General features: G+C 39.0%; 1 protein-coding gene and 1 long non-coding RNA gene across 2 annotated transcripts; both read left to right on the top strand.

Moving 5' to 3' along the window:
* The first annotated feature begins 1,880 nt into the window (after positions 1-1,880).
* LOC143292076 (uncharacterized) lies at positions 1,881-10,287 on the top strand. Its single transcript, XR_013056617.1, has 6 exons — positions 1,881-1,977; positions 5,796-6,041; positions 6,462-6,555; positions 7,315-7,412; positions 8,292-8,425; positions 9,873-10,287. It is a non-coding gene; the product is annotated as an uncharacterized LOC143292076 (long non-coding RNA).
* Positions 10,288-10,501: 214 nt separating this feature from the next.
* Positions 10,502-14,531, top strand: LOC143292075 (lariat debranching enzyme-like). Its single transcript, XM_076602254.1, has 3 exons — positions 10,502-10,998; positions 13,973-14,108; positions 14,381-14,531. Exons 1-3 carry the CDS (start codon positions 10,745-10,747, stop codon positions 14,468-14,470), a joined length of 480 nt encoding a protein of 159 aa, XP_076458369.1. The 5' UTR covers positions 10,502-10,744; the 3' UTR covers positions 14,471-14,531.
* The last annotated feature ends 7,862 nt before the right edge of the window (positions 14,532-22,393 follow it).

Below are 22,393 nucleotides of genomic sequence, written 5' to 3'. Positions count from 1 at the left end.
TTTATAATCTATCGTCTGCTTCGACCTTTTTCTCAGTAATACCTTAATGAATATCGATTTCCAAGAACCACGACTGACGGAGTCAAATATCAGCTATTTCTGGCTATTTCCGCACTCTTTCTTCTCTTCGCGCACCACTGCCGACCATGGTTGCAAACGTGCCCTCAAAATCCTAAAATCAAGGGAAGCAAGTTGTAGGACATGAACTTTGACACAGTTTAAAATAGTTGTTTTTATCGGATTTGTTGAATCCGCATTATCAGTGCTGGGATCGAGAATTTAAGAAAGCATATTGGTCAGTGATAGATCAGAACGTCAGTTTTTAACAGGAATCTGCAAAATAGTGTCGTTTGCAATTAGAACATAGGATATTTTGACGTGAGTCGATTTGCGAAAGATGATGCACAGTTGCTGAGCACTATCATAAGGGTGTGTATGTGTGCAGTGTGGGGTGTGTGTGTTTGAATGTCGGTTTGTGTGTTTGTGTGCATGTGTGATCAAAACGAACAATACAACAGTCTGGTGCGATGTTCCAATAATATGTTATGTGTAATGAGTTAAAGACCTGCTTCTGTTTTAATTGTGTACATGTACCCAAAGCCATCGTTCGCAATTAGACTTGCCCGTTCGCATTTACCCGCTGGCACCCTTGCTGTTTCAAACGTCGACAAAACTGACGTTGAAAAGAATGAGCAGACGAACCTTTCGCCACATGGTGCAACCAGTCGGAGAAAGCCTATAAAAACAAAAGAACTGCCTTTAACTATCGTACAACATGTTATCTTTGCAGTACAAACGTTGAGCTGGTCGTTTCGACTGACTGGATCGTTCGCAACTAGGCATAGGCCTACCCTTTATACATATATTTTATTCAGTTATCGTCACCGTAGTATCGATCTTAGATCATGGAAAGAAAAGAAGAAAGAGAAACACCCGTAGGTGCCGATGAGGACCCAGAGAAGCACTGTCTCCACCCGTTCTTGGAACGGCAATCCTGCACCACCCTTGGAGGCCTGCGCTGTGTTCACGATGGGTGCAGGCACGCACAGGACACTCCATTAAGAATTCAAGGGACACAACTGCTCCCGAACAGAGGCAAAAGAGACCACAGGATACAACTCGCGACAGCCTTAAAAGAAGTATCCCCATGGGTGTACCAGCCAGTACTGATTTCATGACTGCACTGACAGCCCACCAGCAAAAGACACCACCCTCCAGCTGCTGAGCACACCCCACAGACCAAATCACCCCTGCCCGCAGACAGATGAAGACAGTGCCACTCCAGACACAGCCATACGGTCTTGTGTGCCCTCAAGAGAGAATCCCAAGTTGTAGTCTTTCCCACTGTCAACAAGACTTTCCCTGTGGTCAGTGGGTCTTTCCTCACCGTCATTGGACCTTTCCCCAGGGTCAGCCTAGTCCAGGCAGAGAAGAAATTAAAGAGAAACACCCGTAGGTGCTGGGGAGGACCCAATGAACCACTGTCTCCACCCGCCCTTGGAACAATCCTGCACCACCCTTGGAGGCCTGCGCTGTGTTCACGATGGGTGCACTGGACACGCAGACGACACGCCACTAAGAATTCAAGGGACATAACTGCTCCCGAACAGAAGCGACAAAACTGACGTTGAAAAGAATGAGCAGACTAACCTTTCGTGGTGCAACCAGTCGGAGAAAGCCTTTAAAAACGAAAGAACTGTCTTTAACTATCGTACAACATGTTATCTTTGCAGTACAAACGTTGAGCTGGGTCCTTCTGCCCCCCCCACCCCTCCCCCGAGATTCGAGTGAGTGCTTACACTAAAAGCTTGCGCGTGTACTGAAATATTAAGAGACAGAGGTCAGGGTCAACATACGTCGAGCCCATTGGTTAGTACATTCGAAGTGGCGTCAAAAGCATGGAAACATCCGATGGTCTTGTTTCACCGTTGGACGCTCGTTTGTCAGTTTGTCAAGATGTCAGGGGGACCACTGAAGGTAGCCTACTGTATACATTGTTTGGCTACTTAGCTCTTTGTTATTAAATGCGCGGGTCTTTTGTTACTAAATGTGCGGGTCTGTGCTGGTTTGCTAAAAACCAGGAATATGACGTGACCACAGGCCAAGGAACGGGAGAGACTCAAAACCACCGCAACATGCGTACAGAGAAAGCCAGACTGATATGAAATATCACACACACACACACACACAGACTTGTCAAGGTTATACCACACTCATTCAGTTAGTTTTCGACTAAAAAAAATTATCACGATCAAACAGAATCTTCGATCAAATCTGCAAACTTCTATCCTGTGTGTTTGGTGTGATGTGAGAGTTGTACTTTTCGTTCATGGTGAAGTGATAGTCATGCAAGTGACTGAGGTAATAGTGTGTGGACCAGTATTGTATGAATTCAGTTTAACATGTATGAACAGAGTAAGGCCCAACAATCAAAATCATTAAGATAGGGGGGGAAATTCTCCTATTTGTAGGATTCTACTTACAGGAAGGATTACAACTTCCAAACTTAAAAAAAGAGCTGATAATAGAATTAGGGGCATGCAAGTAATTGAGGTATTCACATGTTTACCAAACCAGGGTTTCATGATACAGCTGGTGGAACACATGCATGTTAATTTTTTTTTTTTTTTTCACAGTCCTACTGGAAGGATTACAACTTGTAATTCCAAGATTTTTTTCTTTTGGAATCCAGAACACTAGAAATGCACACAAAACGAGTTCTAAACAACTGTCTTCAAATTTATAAACATTCACTCATGCAAATGGCCAATAAAACCAATAAGTTGTATGTATAACAAGAACAGTACAAGCTATATCTTTGATATATATTTATAGTACAAATCCTATCAGTTCAACATGATTTGGAATTTTCCTTTTGTGATGATACTTTTTGGGTAATAAGTAATCATATTCCTTTTTAGGGAGGGCAGGATGAAAATAAGCTTGTGTACACATTAAAAAAGATGTTCATAGTTTTCATTATTCTCTGAAATGAAATTCATGATTGATAGTAAAAGAAAAAAGCTACACATTCAATGATACATGTATTAATTTGTACAACTTCACAGCAATTCTAATTCAAGTGTTGTTGGGCGAAAAGATAGAATTAGAAAACAGACCAAAATGATAAAAGCATTGATTAGTGTTTAGTTTGAACAGCATGGACATTTTGAATTTAAATGCTTTTGTCCATGTTATATAACCAAATAAAGTACAAGATCAGCACTCTATAATATAGATGTATTCACAAAACTGCCCCTTCCTATCTCTGCGGCTGCCTTCACCTCTACACTCTGTCTCGCTCACTACGATCGGCTTCGGATCCACTCTGTTTATGCATACCTAGATTCAAACACTCGACTGTTAGCCGCCATTCTTTCTCTGTCTCTGGACCTTGCACTTGGAATGAACTTCCTCTTTTGCTTCGTCAAGTCTCCACACTCAGCTCTTTCAAGTCTGGCCTTAAAACCCACCGCTTCCCAAAATAGCCTCCCTTGCCTGCCTCTTCCTTGTCTTTAGTTTCTACAGTTTAAGAGTTATGCATGCATGTGAATGACTGGTACTAAAGCGCTTTGATTTATCTCTGCACAAGATTCAGCGCTATATAAATACCATTATTATTATTATTATAAACATGCAGAACTTGAAATGCACGCATTTCTAGCTGCTAAAATCTATGTTAGTACATATTGCTACACTATTACAATTATCGGGTGGATTATAGAAACAAGAACATACCCAACTTGTACAAGTGTGACAGTAATGGAAGAAAAACTACACTGAAACAAGAAAATGACGACATGAGGTGTATGCTTTCTTTTGACTAATTTTAGTATTTAACTTGGACTTAATTCAAAATCAGTCCATGCACTCCCCACTCCACCCATCGTTACCCCTTTTTGTCTCTGCGTTTTTAGGTCACTGGTGTGATTAATGCATTATGACGTAAGGGTATTTTCCTCCAGATGCAAAATTTATTATTCAGTATCCAAAATTGCAGGACGTTATTTTGTATGTCCTTATTGCACTGCAGGCATGTGAGAAATGACATTCTCATGTAGTGTGCAGTCCACCTTTCACATTCGACTGAGACTTTAAATTTTTTTTTTTTTTTTTAAGTATCAAAATCACCCACATAACATTATGGAACACAAATCAATGCTTTTTCAAGTTATTGGTGACAACTGTCCTTTCTTTTTTCTTTTTTTTTAAGTTTAGTTTTCTTTTTGTTTGTTTTTGTTTTTATAAAAAATAAATAAATATTAAAAAAAATGCTTGGTATTCAACAGAACAAGAGCCTGACTGCTTCACACAGATTGAGCATGCAGTCAGTTGAAACTGGAGATGTCTGTCAGAGACCTGGTCTAAATGTGATTCGGATGACCAAATCTTTAAGTATGAATAATGAACTTGGAAGACCAATCCGGAGTTTGGTTATAACTTTTTAAAACTTTTATTATTTTATGTTTTATCTGTTCTTAAGTGAGTTTGTTTTTAAGCTGATGACAGGCCTCATATGGTCTCAACAGTCAGTTAGGCTATAAGTAACTACATCTGTGTAACTAAGCATTATAATCTGACTTGATCTGACATCACAAAATAGCTGGACAAGAATGTCAACTAAATATTAAGACAGATAAGATAACCCAAAGAATCCAAAGAATTGTGTCAAAAGTCACTGAAAGTGGGTCGCAGCATCTAGTCATTATCTTCAGAGTAAGATCACTTCAACAATGCACACACACACACACACACACACACACACGCACACACACACACACAAACCCTATTAAAATAAGTCCAAGAATTTGGGATAGTAAAATTATAGTAAACTTATGTTGCAATAAATTACCGTAACATTAATTGCTTGTCAGTTTATTTGTTTGTATCTTGTGACTGTTCAGTTTGAATCTGTCACCGTTGTCATTGAGACCTATTTGTATTTGAGGGGTGTAACTCCCCCATGTTCACTTGTTTCATATACAGGATAACTTAGCAGTATAAATGGGCTTTTCCATGTGCATCATCAGTTTTATTATCTAGATATTTGCTACAATACTAGCCACCTATAGGTTGTACTCAGATAATGTTGGTCAGCCACAACACCCAGCTCCATGGTTCACCTTTGAACTGGGCTTAAAAGTTCACTTGGAGTTAGAGTTAGAGTTAGACTTCTTTTAAAAAAATATTTCACATTCTATTCAGTGATTCATTTATTCACATATATAGGTGGGTGATGTGTGCATTACACACTAACTCTGCTGAATATGTTTGTCTTTCCGTAACAAATGCTAAGAAGTATGAATCATGGAGTCTTTAATATCTATGCTACTGTTAAAACTATTTAAACTATATAGTGCATTGTGTGCATCATTTTTACACACAAAAAGATTCAAGAATTGTCAAGACAGTAGTAAAATGTCTGCACACTAACTGTTGATCTCAGAGACTGGAAGCTGACAAATTTACACCCTAACTCTTAACAGGTCCTTCTGAAAATGATTGAGTCAAAACCACAGACTCACAAGACAGTGCATACTGCTTTAAATAAGATTAAAAAGTTAATTTTTTGTGCATGCTACAAGATTAAATGTTTAAAAAAATTTTTTTTAAAAGATTAGTTGGGTGGAAAAGATGCTTGGTTGTCTGTTGGTATTGACATAGTGTGAGAGCATTCAATCAACCTGAGTCCATCATCCACACAAATTTAAGATTACCTACCATCATTCACATGATAAAGGCTTGTCATACAATGAATGGTATACGACTATCACTACAATGCTTTCACTTTGCAGATGTTGATTGAAAACAAGCGACTTCAGGAAGATGGAGCACCTCCAGCAAAGAAATCCCAAACTGCAGTTTCTGCAGCCGCACTGCAAGCTTTCCCAGTCTTTGAAATGGATGGTGGGGATGCCACGCAGAAGAAGCCTGCAAATGAGCGTCTCTTTGTGGAGTGAATCTACCAGAAGAAATCACATTTAGAACACATATTGCTCAGGCCCGACACATACATTGGGTCTGTTGAGAGTGTGACCCAGGTAAAAAAGAAAGGAAGAAAAGTTTTTGTAGGGAAAAAAATTAGTTCAGTCTATTTTATTCTTAAAGAAAAACAGAATCTGACAAGTCATATGATATTTGCATCATAAAAGATTCATATTTTGCATTGGCTAATGCTCATTTGTAGACAAAACCAGGCTTTTTTGTGAACAGTTGAGCAAAACTCCTGCTGCTGATCATATACTTGAAGTTGAATGAATTCATGTATTTGACAAACATTTTCCTTACATTGATGGTTAATGTTCTCACTTCGGATTAATTTTTTGGGGAAAAAAGACCAGGGGAAAAACAGTTACTCAGCGCAGCATCAGTCTCTAAATCAGCATGGTATATGAAACATTGTTTTTGCTAATATGTGAAACTGTATGGATATTTATTTATCTTTTCTATTTCTTTTGCAGCAAATGTGGTTGACGGATGAAGGAGCTGGCAAGCTGGAAATGCGTGAAATCATCTTTGTTCCAGGACTGTACAAAATCTTTGATGAAATAATTGGTAATTTTTTTTTCTTTTTTCTTTTGATTTTTATTATTTATTATATGGTAGGTGAGAAAAGGTTTATGTTTCCATTTGATGCCACATATTGGAAACTAAAGTGGAGTGATGGCCTAGTGGTAACGCATCCGCCTTGGAATTGAGAGAATCTGAGCGCACTGGTTCGAATCCCATAGTCACCAGTATTTTCTCCCCTTCTACTAGACCTTGAGTGGTGGTCTGGACACTAATCATGTGGATGAGATGATAAACCGAGGTCCTGTGTGCAGCATGCACTTAGCAGACGTAAAAAGAACCCACGTCAACAGAAGGGTTGTGACTTTCTTTTCACTGTCATAGTTACTGGAGGTCAGGAGATGCCCAAAAAGTCATGGTGGGCACATACATCTTCTCTGCCTTGTGTTTTTGGTATGATTTTCTGTTGATAATGTTATACTTGTAGCGTCTTGTTCTGTGAATAATGGTCTTTGTAAAATGCCTTTCCTAAAAGGAAAACACTGGATGCAGAATTGTACAATTTTAATGAATCACATTCTGAGTCAGTGAGGGTATGAATGCTAATCAGTAATGTGTTTGCTGTGCTCTCATTGTTTTATTTCAGCCATCAAAATTGGCATTATAAAATATGTTGCTTATATAATCCTGTGTGTATTTTCCCCCTTTATCTTAATGTGTGTATTTCTTTTTGCCCTTTGATCCTTTCCTTTTTACCTTTTGTTTTGTGATATTCAATTTTGTGTGTGGTCTAAACTGTTCCAGGTGGTCATAATGGCTTTGGAGTAAAGCTGTGTAACATTTTCAGCACAAGATTAATTGTGGAGACTTCTTCAAAGGAGTACAGTAAATCTTTTAAACAGGTACATCTTTTCATTGGTCCATTATAGACTGAACATATACTTTTTCACTTATTTACTCTGTCTAGGTGTGTGATTGACTTTCTGAAAAGTCACACTGGTCGAGTTGCATCCCCTACCCCCAAAATGCTGTTTTGCCAGGAATCGCCTTTAAGTCGCAAAATCGTGTGTTTTTTGTGGCTAACGTTTACATATGTCATGTTCCCCTGCTTCAGAATATAACAAATACTTATTTGAAGAATTTTCGTTCAAACCACATTGTGTATATCACCAAAATAAGCGATATTAGTCAGGAAAATGAATTTACCCACCAAGCACCTTCCACCTCACCCCTAACACTCACAGGAATAAAGCAGATATGTTTTAAATGTATCTAGAGTGTTCTATGGTGACTTTACAGTTGTTTTCCACACGAAGCTACATGGTTCAGCATCTTGGAGGTGATTGTGAGGCCATTGTGGGGCCAACCTGATGTTTATAAATGTAACATGTTATGCCAGACAGTAGGTAAAAAATGGATGAAAGCTATTAGTGACAGTGCGTGAGAGTGAAGACTGTTTAATAGATTATTGAGTAAAAAGAGAAAAGGAAAAAAGTGGGAAAAAAGAGGAGGATGGAGCCGCTCCCCCCACCCCCACCCGCCTCCCTCCGTACCCCCCAAAAAAACAACAAAACAAAACAAACAAAAACACACACAAAAAAAAACCACAAAAAAACAACAACACCAAAAAACCCAACTCTATTAAACCACACAATGCTAAACTGTCATATCTGTTTCTCTGTTAGTGATATGAAAATAGCTGACATCTAGTGATAACTGAATTTGATTATTTTGTTATTTATGTATATAGTATTAATTAGTTTATTCTTTTATTGAAACAGATATCATGCTGGGGAAAAAGTTGCACCTGTACTAACCATCTTTATTGGAGGAGGAAATCATGAAACATCAAATTATATGCAAGAGCTTCCTGGATTGGTGGATGGGTATCCAAGAATATTTATTATAATTATGGGTAAGTCAGCTTGCTTTTATTTACTATTATCATTGTTCAGTGTTGTTAAATGATTATTTCTGCTTCACTTATAATGACAACTTGAGGAGTTGATGTGATGTTTGGGGGCATAGTGTGTATTTGATGATTAGAGGTTTATGAAAGTCATGTTTGCACAGTGACAGTGACTATCAAAAAGTATGATGTACATGTATACAAGCACCCTTGTACCATGAACAGATACACTGATACATCCTCACACCTCATCACACACTCTGTTCTGAGCGTTCACGCACACACACTGACACAGTGACATACACACAGACACACACAAAGTGACTGGCACTGACACTCACTCTTAGTACTCACTAGGGCCAGGGTTTTATCTTTCCTGTCGTTTTAATCACTTATTTTCAGTGTGTATTGGAATCGGACCAGTGAATGTATAAAGGTAATTTTTAACATATACCTTTTTAGTACTGCTCTTGTGGAAATGGCAGAATTGTGTTGCTTTTTCCAAGAGAATTTTGATTTTTGTCATTATTATTATTCAACTCAATAGTGAAGTGCTTGAAAGGCAAGAGAAGTGGATGGAATAAGGCATGCAAAACATGATAATGTATCGATTCTCACTTACCAGATTTTATATCTGTGTTTGTGGTTCTGAACTAACACCTCCCTGCCCCTTCCATCTTTCCTGAAGTTTATCTATTTGAGAACATGATGTCGATATTATTTTACTCCAGAGGTTAGCAAAGATCCTTTTTTTCTTGTCTTGTTTTCTTTTTTTCTTGTCTTGTTTTCATGTTTTATTTACTTTTGTTGTTCTGGTCTGTCATTTTGAAACAGAAGTTAAATTTTGCTTGAAAGAAAATCAAACAATCCCCAGAACCTGCACCAGTCATAGTATGGTGGTTTACAAGCATTCTTAGCATTTTGTGTTGCTGAATTGTAGATTTTGGGTTATCATATTGAATCCTAGCTTTGGGGTTTGCTGACAATTGTTTTGTTTGAGATAAGTATAATATTCATTTACATGTCACCTTTAGATGCACAAGTAATATTCAGTTGGTGTAATAAAGATGTTTTTTAAACATGAAGTATTCAAGCCATTGACATACTGCTATAGAAAGAACAGATCAATGTTTTTTACAATTACAATGACTCATTCATGGTTCAGGCATATCCGCTGTGACCATGAAACATTACCCATTGAATCTGGATTTTTATTTAAATGTGATGCAGGCTATGCAAACATCATTCAGGTAGGTTGTCTGCGAATCAGAGGTTTATCTGGCATCTACAAAAGGCATGATTACTGTAAAGGGCACTTCGAATACCCACCCTATACTGAAGACATGAAACGCTTAGTGTACCACATACGTAACATTGAGGTATACCGCTTAAAGCAGCTATCCTGCCCATTGGACATCTTTATGTCTCATGACTGGCCAACGGATATTGCCAGGTACGGCAACATGAGCCATCTCTTCAGTAAAAAGCCCTTTCTGAAGCAGGAGGTTATGGGATGGGTTGCTGGGCAGCCCACTTGCTGCTGAGCTCTTGCACAAGTTGCAGCCAGACTACTGGTTTGCTGCCCACCTTCATGTCAAGTATACTGCCCAAGTTCAACACACCGTAAATGGTTGTCAATTGGCAGATATATTTTCTTTAATATTGAGATGATATTTGGTGTGTTGATATTGATAGATGACATCTGTTCAGTATTATTTGTTTGAAAAAAAATTTGATCCTTTTCTCAGTATGCTGTTCTCTCATTGTTAAGATCTATTTTGATATTTCTTTCATTCAGTGTTTGCTTATATATTTATTGGGTTGTTTTAGAACAAACTAAGACATAGAAGTCACGTAAAAATTGTTAAGTTTTGATTAGCGTTATTTAACAGGGTCTGTGTATGTTTTATTAATAATGTGTTAAGTGTATCACATAAAATATTAATCAATTTTATATTATACAAAATGATAATTGAATTAGATAAGTTGATGTTTGATCAGTCAGAGGTAATTGATCATGCCAGTCTGTCAGTGCATCTGTTTTATTGATGAAATCATAATAACTCTGAGACATTTCTCATTCTGACCAGAATGGTATTTGATTGGCCATTGACTTTATTAAATGAGAAAATTACAACAGAAGTTACATAAGGAATAAGTATACCATGATAATACTAAATCCTGAGACTCAGATGGTTACATATATCATGTTTATTGAATGAGGTGAGTCTTACGTGCTCTAAAACAAACTTGTACGTTTGTGACTTCTGTTAACAGATTCAGTTTGTTTCATTTGATTCTGATGTATTCATTGGGTGGGGGAATATGAACCAAACGAATTATTTTCATCTTTCTATGTTGTGTGTTAATGCACAGTGGGAAAAGTACACAAAGTTTCTGTCACTGGACAAGTACCTGCCCCGATGCCAGTTCCTGCAGGTGCTGGACTTCCCAGACAAGAAGGGCCCGGTCAGTATCAGCATGGACCTGGAGTGGCTGTGTGTGCTTCAGAGCACCAACCACCTCATGCACCTGGGCAGGTCGACCCATTTCATGTGTGGGCCTCAGTCCACTGAAAGGTGACATCATGTGGGCTGAACTGTCTGCCAGTCTCTGTGACTGTCTGCATCTTTCTGGGAGGGGGACATGTGTGTACTGTACATGATTTGCCATATCTCTGTGCCAGTTTGTGTTGTTTGTGTGATAATGGTTTGACTGGCATGTGTGTATGTATGTGTTTGTGACGGTATGGGTGTGTGTCAGTGATTGAAAGTGTATGCATTTAATGTGGGAATAGGTGTGAGATATGTGCCAGTAAATACATTTATGCACATGTGTGTGTGCATGCACAATTGACACAAGTGCATGCGTATGTGAGAGCTCTTAAGACAGCACAATTGTCCTTGGATTAATGATTAGTTCATGAAAAAGATGTGACAGTCCTATTATTTTACAAAGCAGAAAGTGGCTTTCTGTTTTTAATATTTCAAAAATAGATGTTCACGAATAGTCCTATACACAGGGGTGCAAGTGGTTCCGTCTCATACGGATTTCCGTCTTGATGAAATTTCGATTTTTTTTTTTTTTTGTCCCTATGCTTTTGGTCCGGGAAAGTTTTGGTCGGAACTTGAATACTGAACTATTCACCGGAAGATGGAACTCTCTTGACTGGTTGACCAGTGCTTAGCTAAACTGAAGCCAGCGCCAGCTGTGTCTGGCCGCGCGCGCTGTGTACGACTCCCATTTTTGCCGCTGGAATCCGGATGGGACTGTTCGTTGGAAAGCGAGAACAGAGAGAATGTGTGTCTGTGTGTGTGTGAGAGAGAGAGAGAGAGGCACACACACACACACACACACACACACACACACACACACACACACACTGTTACTTAGCCCTGAAACTCTGTATTTTACCGAGATAAAAAAATCGCCTAGGACGGAAAATCATAGAAGCAGTCCGTCCCCGGGACGGACAAAAAATGAAAGGGGGAGGAGAGACATTACTGTTTCACCCCCTATTTCGTTCGAGTAAAGTAAACACAGAGTGGTATATCCCACAACCAAAGGAGGCATCACTTTTTTAATGAAACGTCAGTATAGGTAGCTGGCCTGCGTGACTCTAAACATGTGCTTTCAGCGTGCTTACCGCGTGATCGTCAGCTTCTCGAATCTGATTTGCTGTTTTTCTATTTTCTGAAATGCAAGGGCCAGCAGTTTGGCTTCACTTCCCGCGCTAGCCTAAGCTCTGTCTTTGCGAAGGGGAAGCATCTTTGCTTTAATCTTCGGGTAGCGGGAAGCAAAACTGCAAGTTTTTCACATGCCAGAATGCCGTTTTTGGAAGTTTCTGACGAGAGAAAAGCTCGAGAAATCGACAAAGATTGTAAGAACAAGTGGAAAAATGAATGGCTCAACCATGAAGACAAACTGAAACGGAAATTCTCGATGTGGTGCGCGAAAATTGACGCAAGTGGTTTGGCTATTTGCAAATGCTGTAACAACACAAAACTGAACTATGGAAAAAACGGAAAGAGATCGTTGGTGAAACACAGTTAGGATCCAGACCATCTTCAACAGCTCGCTTCCTACTCGCACACCTCCACAATGCCTTGTGCAAAACCTCTGTTTGCTGGCCCTAGTTTGACGGATAAAGTCATGGACCGTAAGATCAGAATTTGTTTGTTTCTCTCTGAACACTGCCTTCCATTCAGTCTCTCTGAAGACCTAGTGGACTTAATAAAGACTTCAGCTAAAGACACAAAGGCTGTAGAAAGCCTTCACATGTCCCGACAAACAGCAGCATATTACCTGACACACGGCATTGCACGTGCTTAGTCCATTAAAAGCATTACCTAAAATCCATAAATTTTCCTTGCCAAAAATATAAATATTTTCTTCTTGAAAGGCACTCTGAGAGGCCCTGAGAGAGCAGGAAAATGCACGAAATGCGTTGGCGGCCGGGGCTCTGCCCCGGACCCCGCTGGGGGAGCTTACGCCACTCCCCCAGACCCCCTAGACCGGACTTCAGTCTTGCCACTTTTTTCCACTTGCACCCCTGTATACACTTGCAGATTACCCCCCCTGTCCTACCCAAATACAAGATTATAGTTCTTGGTAAAAAGGTAATATTTCTTGAAGCAGTCATTTGATTTTATTTTGTTTTCAAATTTTTTTTATTTTAGTTCTCAGCAGATACAAGCATAACTATACATGTGTGCTTTTGCAGTCAGATTTAGACAATGCATGTTTCAGTATGCTCATGCAGTCAGATTTAGACAATCAAGCATGCAAGCACACAGATGGGTGCACACAAAACCACACAATGATGATTATACAAGCACACAACACATGCACGCATGCACAAGAGGAAAGGGAAATTTTGCATGATGAAAGAAAAAGAAAAAAGATGCATTGTTTTTCTTGACTAGCATTGGAGGATTTAGCTCCCAACCTCTCCTCCACCTGTTTTGTAGAATGTTAGAAGAATCACTTAAGGCCTGCATTCATTTCTAAAAGTTATTTTGGGCCAGGTAGAGGACTGTTGTTGTTTCCAGGTCCTCCAGCACAGTTGTATGTCTTTGTTGGTTGTCATCCACCTGCCCTTGTCTCGTCCATTGATTCAATGAAGGCACAAATGTCTTAAATCACAATATGATTCTCTCTTTAAAAAAAAAAAAAATCAATTAGTTGGTCACGGAAGAGACCTAAAGTGGTAAACCATATGACAGAGAAGTTAAACATGTTTTTAAAGATAAGACCTAAGCGCAGGGTGTAATTTTGTCCTTTTTTTCTGTTAATTCTGTCTCTCCTTTTTTTCTTTTTTTTAATGCTTTGATTTCTTGTGATTTTTATTATATTGCCTTCATCTCATTGCTTGATACCTATCTGTGAAACTGGTGAAGATAACAGATTGTAATGATGTTGGTGCATTTTGTGATGAAGAACATAAGGTGTGTGTGTGGGGGGGGGGGGTAAGGGGGGTGTATCATGGAGTGGATCAGTCTTCATTTGTAAGTAGAGTGTAACTCTTAGTGACAGCCCTTGTTTGGTGTGCAGGAATAACTTTGAGGTGACAGATGAAAAAGTGGCAAAAGTGAAAGAGCTGTTTGGTGGAAGTTTGAAGCTGCCTGAAAATTTCAGTCCTACTGCTCCTGCATTGGCGGAACGAAATAACAAGCCAGCTGCACCTCCAGTTAGTTTTCTCTGTGGTTTCTTTCCTTTTTCACTTACTTGCCTGTGGTCTGATGTTTGCATTTTAAGGGCTGTAAACAAAAATAAATAAGATATAATACCTCATGTTACAAAGGAAAGAAAAGTTGAGACTGGAGGGATTGTTGCGTTTTTTAGGTGATGGTGAACCCACAAACATCTTTAAACAAGGTATTATACCTTACTGTTATACATACAGTTCACACAATACAAAGGAAAGAAAAGCAGAGACTGAATGGATTTTTACGTGTTCAGGGGATGGTGAACCCACAGACAGCCTTGCTGTGCACGATGCTGGATCTGACAGACCCCAAAGCTGTGCACCTGGGCATCAGCAACCACTAGTCCCTGGCCCTGCACCTGGACACTGAACATCTGGAGGCCCTGGAAGGGGACAGCAAGGGCAGCGAGGATGACGTGCCCACCGACATCAGCAACAGTGCCAACACCTCCCATGTCAACAGCTGTCTGGACATGTCGGACTCCTTTTCCAGTCCTCTCTGTGCCAAGCTGTCGTCCAGACTGCTGGTCAAGGCTGCTACACCCCCCACTGCCCAGGTGTGTTGGAAATTGCTTTGTCAGTCGAGAGAGAGAGAGTGTGTGTGTATGTGTGTGTTCTTTTGTTTTTGAAGGAGGGTATGTGAAAGCAAACATTTCCTCATAAGAAAATCAGCCAGGCAGCTAAATAAGTGACCAGCCCATCTGGCGGGAGCAGATCAAATCTGACTGACCTGCTGACTGACAGTTTCGTAACTTTCCTTTTGTTTTTATGATGGACTGATTTGCAAATGTACGTGTCAGGGATAAGTCATCTGTAATAGACCAGAATTCAAAACATGGAAATTACAGTTTGGTTAATGGCAAAGTTTTATGAAGAACAGAGTGAAATGGTGTATTTCAACCAGGGTTTGTATAAATGAAGACTTTTTTCATTGTTCTGTTATGTGGAGTGATGGCCTAGAGGTAGCGCGTCCACCTAGGAAGCAAGAGAATTTCACACAGAGAAATCTGTTGTGATAAAAAGAAATATAAATACAAATACAAAATACACATATAAATTCATGATTGTGCTTGTATTGTGATTTATTTGAAAATAAAATACTGTAGAACAAAAGGGTGGGACCTAGAATATGATTGTTCATGAAAAAGCAAGGAGAGATTATTATTCAATATTGTTGATCTTTCCTGTTCATATTTTGAGATATAATTAGTAATAGAATACTCTTGATTTATTACAGAAACAAAACAAGCAAAGGTTGTGCAATAAAGAGAATCCTGTTTGCAGATTGATGACGACGATGAAGAGTTCAAGGCCATCCTAGCTGCACATCAACGAACTGGAGCTTGCCAACAGATGAGAGCAGCTTCTGAATCCAACAACAAACTTTCAGAACAGAAAAATGGCTCTAGTTCAGATGGCCAACCCAAACTTGCCTCTTCTCCACAGGCAGAGAGCATAGAGGATGAACTGGCACCCATAATAGCAGACAAACATCAAAACAAGGAAAAGGCAGCTTCCAGCTTGGAAAACACCCAGAAACTTATAGATGACCTGGCTGTGTATGCAAACAAAAGCTCAAGTGACACACTTCTCTAGGGTACCAGGAGGACAGTTCACAGGCCAGCACCACAGACTGCATGGAGGTGAGCGCCAGCAGTGACTCCCCCACAGAGAGCAAGGGGGCCTGCACTCCAGCAAAACACCACAGTCCAAACAGCATCTCTGCCCAGTTGCCCTCCATCAAAAAGCTAAAACGAAGAAATGTGTCCATGTACTCCAGTGGCACAGAAGAGGAACCCTGTTAGGTTTCTTCTCTGTGTCTATTCTTACATTGTTACAGTGTGTGTGTGTGTGTGTGTGTGTGTGTGTGTGTGTGTGTGTGTGTGTGTGTGCATGGTGACAGTGTGTGTGTGTAGTCAAAGTGTGTGTTTACATAGTGAGACTGTATGTTGTGACAGTACATGCTGACAGTGTGTGTGTGTACTCCTCAAGTGGCACAGAAGAGGAGCCCTGTTAGGTTTGTTCAGTGTTTGTACTTGCATGATGACAGTTTGTGTGTGTACTCCTTGATCCTTTGCCATGTTGGCATGTGTTTTTCTCTACTTTTCTGTACTTACTGTGTGACAGTGCACTGGAGAACCAGTACTGTTACTGAGCTTGTTGGTTGTTGAGTCCTCTGGACTTCTGCTGCCAGGGGATACTGAGACCAGATGGATTTCAACAATAATACTTGAGCCGAGGGCTATGGACAAAAGCTGGTCTTTCTTGTAGAATGTTTAGAAGAAAAACACCCATCTATATTCTTTTGTTTGTCTAAGTGACTGTAAACACTGTGAAACAGATTATTCATTTTTGTCTCCTGTAAGAAATGAACATGAAGACACATTATAATATAAGTTGTTGTGATTACCCTTGGACAGCTCAGATTTTCTGACAGGAAATCAGGATGTGGGTCATTTCTACTTTGCCAGAACAGATAATTGAATGGATGCCACCAAATTTTATTTTCATCACTCATCACTCAGTTAATGCATAATGTTCATAAACTACCATTAAGATGAATAGATCTTCTTGCCTAATGATGATGATGATAATAATAATTGTGATGATAATGATAAAACTTAGTTATCCAGTTATATTGCACCTTTCCATGCAAAACATGCTCACTTGTGCTGTACAGTGTAAAACCCCAGTAAAACAACTGTTTTAACAAAATGAAAACACCCATGAACCTACACAGACATCCAGCCAAAGTATGTCCAGACACACAAAAATCTTCATACACAGCACCACTTGCATCATACACAACATACATCATAATACCCAAATTACCCATCCTTCGCAGGAACATGGGCAAAATCATTTTCTGGATTGTGACTACTTTGTCACTTGCACCCCTGCATTCATTGGTCAGTCAGGTGGTCACCGCCATGGGAAGACTATGTTTGACCATCTCACCTCCACTGTTATGCTGAAAACTTTGCTTCTTAAGTAAGAGTAAATATAATGTAAAACAACAACAACAAAAAACCCACACTATTTTCTTTTTAAGGAAAAAACAAGAAAGAGGGTGATGGAAGAAAATGGTTCAGTTTATCGTGGATTTAGCGAAGCATGTCAACAGAGATTTATGTTTTTTGTTGTTTTTTACTGTGAAAAATATGAGCATCATTAACACATTACTGGCTCTCCTGTGTAGTCACATTTTCTTGGTCCCTGATGTCTGTTCCCTTTCATTTTTTTTTTCTTTTTCTTGGTCTCTTATATCTGTTCCCATTCGGCTGTTTGTTCATTTCTTGGTCTCTTATATCTGTTCCCATTCGGCTGTTTGTTCATTTCTTGGTCTCTTTTGTCTGTTCCCATTCGGCTATTGTTCATTTCTTGGTCTCTTTTATCTGTTCCCATTTGGCTGTTGTTCATTTCTTGGTCCCTGATATCTGTTCCCATTCGACTATTGTTCATTTCTTGGTCCCTGATATCTGTTCCCATTCGACTATTGTTCATTTCTTGGTCCCTGATATCTGTTCCCATTCGACTATTGTTCATTTCTTGGTCTCTTTTGTCTGTTCCCATTTGGCTATTGTTCATTTCTTGGCCTCTTTTGTCTGTTCCCATTCGGCTATTGTTCATTTCTTGCTCTCTTTTGTCTGTTCCCATTCAGCTGTTGTTCATTTCTTGGTCCCTGATGTCTGTTCCCTTTCTTGTTGTTGTTCATAGGTGGCAAAGAGCATGAGAGCAGCTGGTACTGATTAATTTTACAGGCAGCGAATTTAATGTGGTAGCTGAAATGCTGTTGCATGGAAATATCCTCATGAAAAAAGTCAAGGTATATTTAAGTGTGTGTGTGCACATGTGTGTGTGTGAAAAGAGAGAAAGAGACTGAGGGAGAATTTATTCATGAATACACAAAATTTTTATGAGTTTTTAGAACTCTGTTGAGGCATGTTGATGAATCTGAAATTTTGCAGAGGTTATTCTGTTTGGTTTTGCTGTTCCTGACTGTGTTTGCTTTGTGAAGGGAAAACTTGGGAATATTTTACACCAGCAGTCTTCTTCTCATTTCCGTATTCCATTCATTCTTTCTTCATTCTTTCATTCATGTTCTCTTGTCCTGTCTTGCTGGCTTGCTTTCTTTTGTCTCATCAATGGAACTGTAAAGATCAGGCAGCATGGCTCAAAGTGCAGCATCAGTTCACATCTGTAAAAACATCTGTTTAGGTGGACATTTTGTGTTCATGTGGAAGTATAATTATCATTTAGCCTCTGTACCTTCAAGGAGGTACTGCTGCGTTATGCAACCCTTGAAGATGATCAGCATGCATGAAAGTGGTTATATGCTTTTGTTGTTGTTGTTTTTTCTATATTTAATGAAGACAAAATAAGTAAGTGCTGATATCATTCGTTGTGCGAGCTGTGTGGAATGTGAAAGCATTGAGCTTTGTCTTGAAAAGATAGCATGTTCATACTTTGCTCTGATGAAATGCCTCTGGGAGGCAGTGTATTAATTGGTGTGATATGTTCTTGTGGAGCTGCATATTAATTTGTTGAGCATCCTACCTGACATGTTGTTGGATGTAATTAATGTAAATAAATATTTTGCTTGTACCAAGGCTACAGGTAGGGTAATACCCTTGTGTTTGTGACTTGTTTTTGTGACTAACTGAGAAGAGAAGAATCTGTTTTCTGCACTTCATACATGTATACATAACACAAACTTGTTTATAGTCATGATGGAATGTTATAATGGCTGTTAAGGATAAACCATACATGAGGAGTGCAAGGAACTGAGCGAATGTGAGGATTTTTTTACTCACTTGTGTAAACAAAGTATGTTATAACCCAGTGTTTGGTTGTCTGTGTGTGTGTGTCTGTTAGTCTGTGCGTCTGTGATAAACTTTAACACTGTCATTTTCTCTGGAAATACATTGTCACTACCAAATCTGGCTTAAAAATAGTATGGAAAAAGAATTTTCACAGTCATACCAATAATAGTTTGTAAGTCTCCCGAATTAAGCCATGTTTCCTGTATCATTAACAGTTTATTTCGTTGAGGCCATTTCTGGGATTCCGAAAATACCATATTACCTTCCGCATTCCAGTTGCAGTGGCATTAGTGATGCTTAGTAAGATGGCGTGACCTCGTTTTTCTTGTTCACAGTTAAATGGAAAGAAATACAAATTCTGGACAGAACACACGCAGTGACACAGACTACATCATCAACGTGTTTACTGCATATGAAGCTTTCAAAGTGGATGCTCAGTTTACTAGAATGAACATAAAAGACAAATTGAATCGACTGTGTTGTACTTTCCCGGCGGATGTAACTAAACTTGTACATCTATCTAGATCCACAGAAAAACGGCTAAATGTTGCAGTGTGATTGCGGTGATCGCCACGTCTCCTTTACTGCAGACTTTAAGAATTCTTTATTGCCCTTAAAGAATTTTTGAATGATTGAGATACACTAAAATAATATGATTTAAATAGCGTTATCACTTCGAATTCTGGATTCGATTTATCTGTCTTAAAAAAGCATGCTTAAATGTTAATTTAACATCATTCATGGATCTGCAATAGTGCGGTGGGTTAGCAATTTCTTCCCACCCGAACGTGCTGGGTTCAAATCTGTGGTCAGGCCTTTTTTTTTTCTTTTTCTTTTTTTTTTTTTATATCTGGAAGTTTTATGATAACAAATACAGGACTCATTTTAATGAATATTTATTATTTTTATTTTTTTAAATAGAGTTTTTAAAGTGTATCACAAGTGAGTCTTGAAGGCTTTGCCTCTCTTGTTTATTTTTTTTACTTCAAGTGATATATATATATATTGTTGTTTTTTGTTTTTTCCATTAGTTTCTTTCTCCAAAGCACAATTCACATATTTATACAAAACGCACAATTTACAAGGTAAGGAATGTTTTCTTTCTTTTTCCTTAATAATGGAAATACTTGCTTCATATGGAAGTGATATTGGGATTCCAGCATGCATCTTTGACAATGTATTTGACACAGTGGCTGGTGCATGGCTCTGGTAGTTCTCTGTTGCTATGTGTGCTATCTATATGGACATGGCTGCAGCACATAATTATTTTATTCGTATCTTGGTGATTTTGCTAAGACCAATTTATTGAAAATTGTATGGAAAAATACAGGGTCAGTGAATTTTAGGAAAGCAGGTCTGCATGGTACATTTTTCACAAAATTTACAGAATGGTGCTTCCAGGACATGCAAGTGATATGCACCCATCTTAATAAGCACATCATGTAATGGAAATGAATTTTACTCTTGTAAATACACCATGTTCTAATTTCTTAAGTAGTCACTCAAATTCTTTCTCCAATCCACAAAATACATAAATTACAGATATGAATCATGCCTGAATGCTTGGAATACAATTTTTTTCTTCTAAATGTTACCTGTAACTGATCTAGCACTATTTCAGTATAACACTTGACTGAGCACAGGTGATGTTCAAGGTGTGTTATATGATTCCCAGCAACCTATTCCATCACTTGTTGAAGTTACAATAACATTACTATTCTGTAGTGGGAAACATAATTCTTATTGGCAACTCCTCCACCCCACACTCCACCATGATTTTTTTCTCTCATCCCCCACAATTACTCCTTTCCCATACCCCAGTGGAATGGAGAAGTGTGTTAGTGTGTGTGTGTGTGTGCACGCTGAAGTGACTGAATGCTCACATGTCTAAATCACCTTACATTGATCATACAATGAGTGAGGAGAAGAAAGGGTGAAGCATGTATGAGCGGAACACATTCATACCATTGTGCTGACTTCTTAAGGTGACGTTAGAGGTTCAAGAACCCAGGTTTGCAAGGTGTTTTCCTGTTGTCCCATGTTTATATTGCATTCACTTTTATCTCCACGTTTTACTTGCCAAGAGACTGACTCCAGTTCTTTCACTGTGACATGTACAAGTCCTTGAGATCCCCTTAGAATGTCCTTGTTTACAGGTACGTGTGCATGCACATGCTGGGTTGCGCATGTGTGTGTGATCACGTATCTCTCAGCTAAGGGCTTTATGCCCGTGTCAGTGTGTGTCGAGTCAGCTTTATTATCTCTAAAGAGAAAATGATATGTAGTCATGTGCGCGCAGCTCATTCTTAAAATAAGAACATACAAAGAACATAAGCTACACTTGAGACATGCACATGTTTAAGTATTCAAAGAGACCACAAAAAATTACAAAGACAACATATTAATTATATATATATATATATATATATATATAAGAAAATTAACAGTATTAAAAAAGACTCCCTCTTAACAGGCACGTACAAAAAAGAGAAGCGAGAAGCGTGAGCGAAGGAAGCAGGGCTCAATTTCTGGAGATGTTTTCCCTTGCAACACCTGTGGAAAGTGCTGCGCGTCCAGAATTGGCCTCTTCTCCCATATAAGGATACACACCGACAGATAAGCCTGCCTGCCTACTCGTCCGTCGGTCCGACGGGAGACTCCATTATTACAAAGAGATCAGATAAAAGGACACCAACAATCAAACAATTTACATGTTTAAGAGCAATTAACAGTATCAAAGAGAAAAAAAACCCCTCTCAACGTACATTTACAAGTGTTTACTTTAAAATGATCAGATAAAACCGCACTGACACGGTGCTATTATGTGCACACTGGGGCACTCAAGCATGTGCCTGTATTTAAATGATTGTGTATGTTCATATTCAGATTCATGCATGCAGACCAGATCACAAACAGAACAGTAAAAGATAGCGCACAACACAAAAAACAGCAGTGCAAACCTATTAAGATAAATATCTTTCGACTATGTAAAACAAGAGGTCGTGAGCACACACACACACAAACACACGCATACACACACACCCCTCCCTCAACCCCCCCCCCCCACCCCCCCACGCACACACTTAGACACACATGCAAACACACACACACGCGCATGTAAAAACATAGGCTACACACATGTACACTCATAAATACGTGTGCGTGTCTGCACAGCTATTGCTGACTAATTAAAACAGATCTGGAATCAACGCAGAACATTATATTAAAAGAGCTCAGTACAAATTTGTTTTATGGTATTTAGTTCTGCCACCAACATGTTGTCTAATTCAGTTACGAATCGGTGAGTGAAGGAATTAAAGACCTCCTTTTGAGTAAAGTCTGCTTGAATCATCACTATTCTATTTTATTCGCTATTTCTTTTGAAGCTGAGACAGGAAAACTTCTGGTAACGATGTTTAGCTATAGCCAGTTTATGGTTGATTA

The sequence above is a fragment of the Babylonia areolata genome, chromosome 18 (assembly GCF_041734735.1).
Source record: "Babylonia areolata isolate BAREFJ2019XMU chromosome 18, ASM4173473v1, whole genome shotgun sequence".
In the NCBI taxonomy this organism is placed as follows: Eukaryota; Metazoa; Mollusca; class Gastropoda; order Neogastropoda; family Buccinidae; genus Babylonia; species Babylonia areolata.
The sequence above is the reverse complement of the archived record's forward strand: the minus strand, read 5'-3'. Positions and strand labels throughout refer to the sequence as shown.

What these genes read in the sequence shown, in the direction of transcription:
- LOC143292075 (XM_076602254.1), top strand. Translation starts at nt 10,745, where the DNA reads ATGAACCAAACGAATTATTTTCATCTTTCTATGTTGTGTGTTAATGCA. An exon ending in GGGCCTCAGTCCACTGAAAG is followed by an intron (nt 10,999 to 13,972) that starts GTGACATCATGT and finishes TTTGGTGTGCAG; the next exon opens with GAATAACTTTGAGGTGACAG. An exon ending in ACAAGCCAGCTGCACCTCCA is followed by an intron (nt 14,109 to 14,380) that starts GTTAGTTTTCTC and finishes TTACGTGTTCAG; the next exon opens with GGGATGGTGAACCCACAGAC.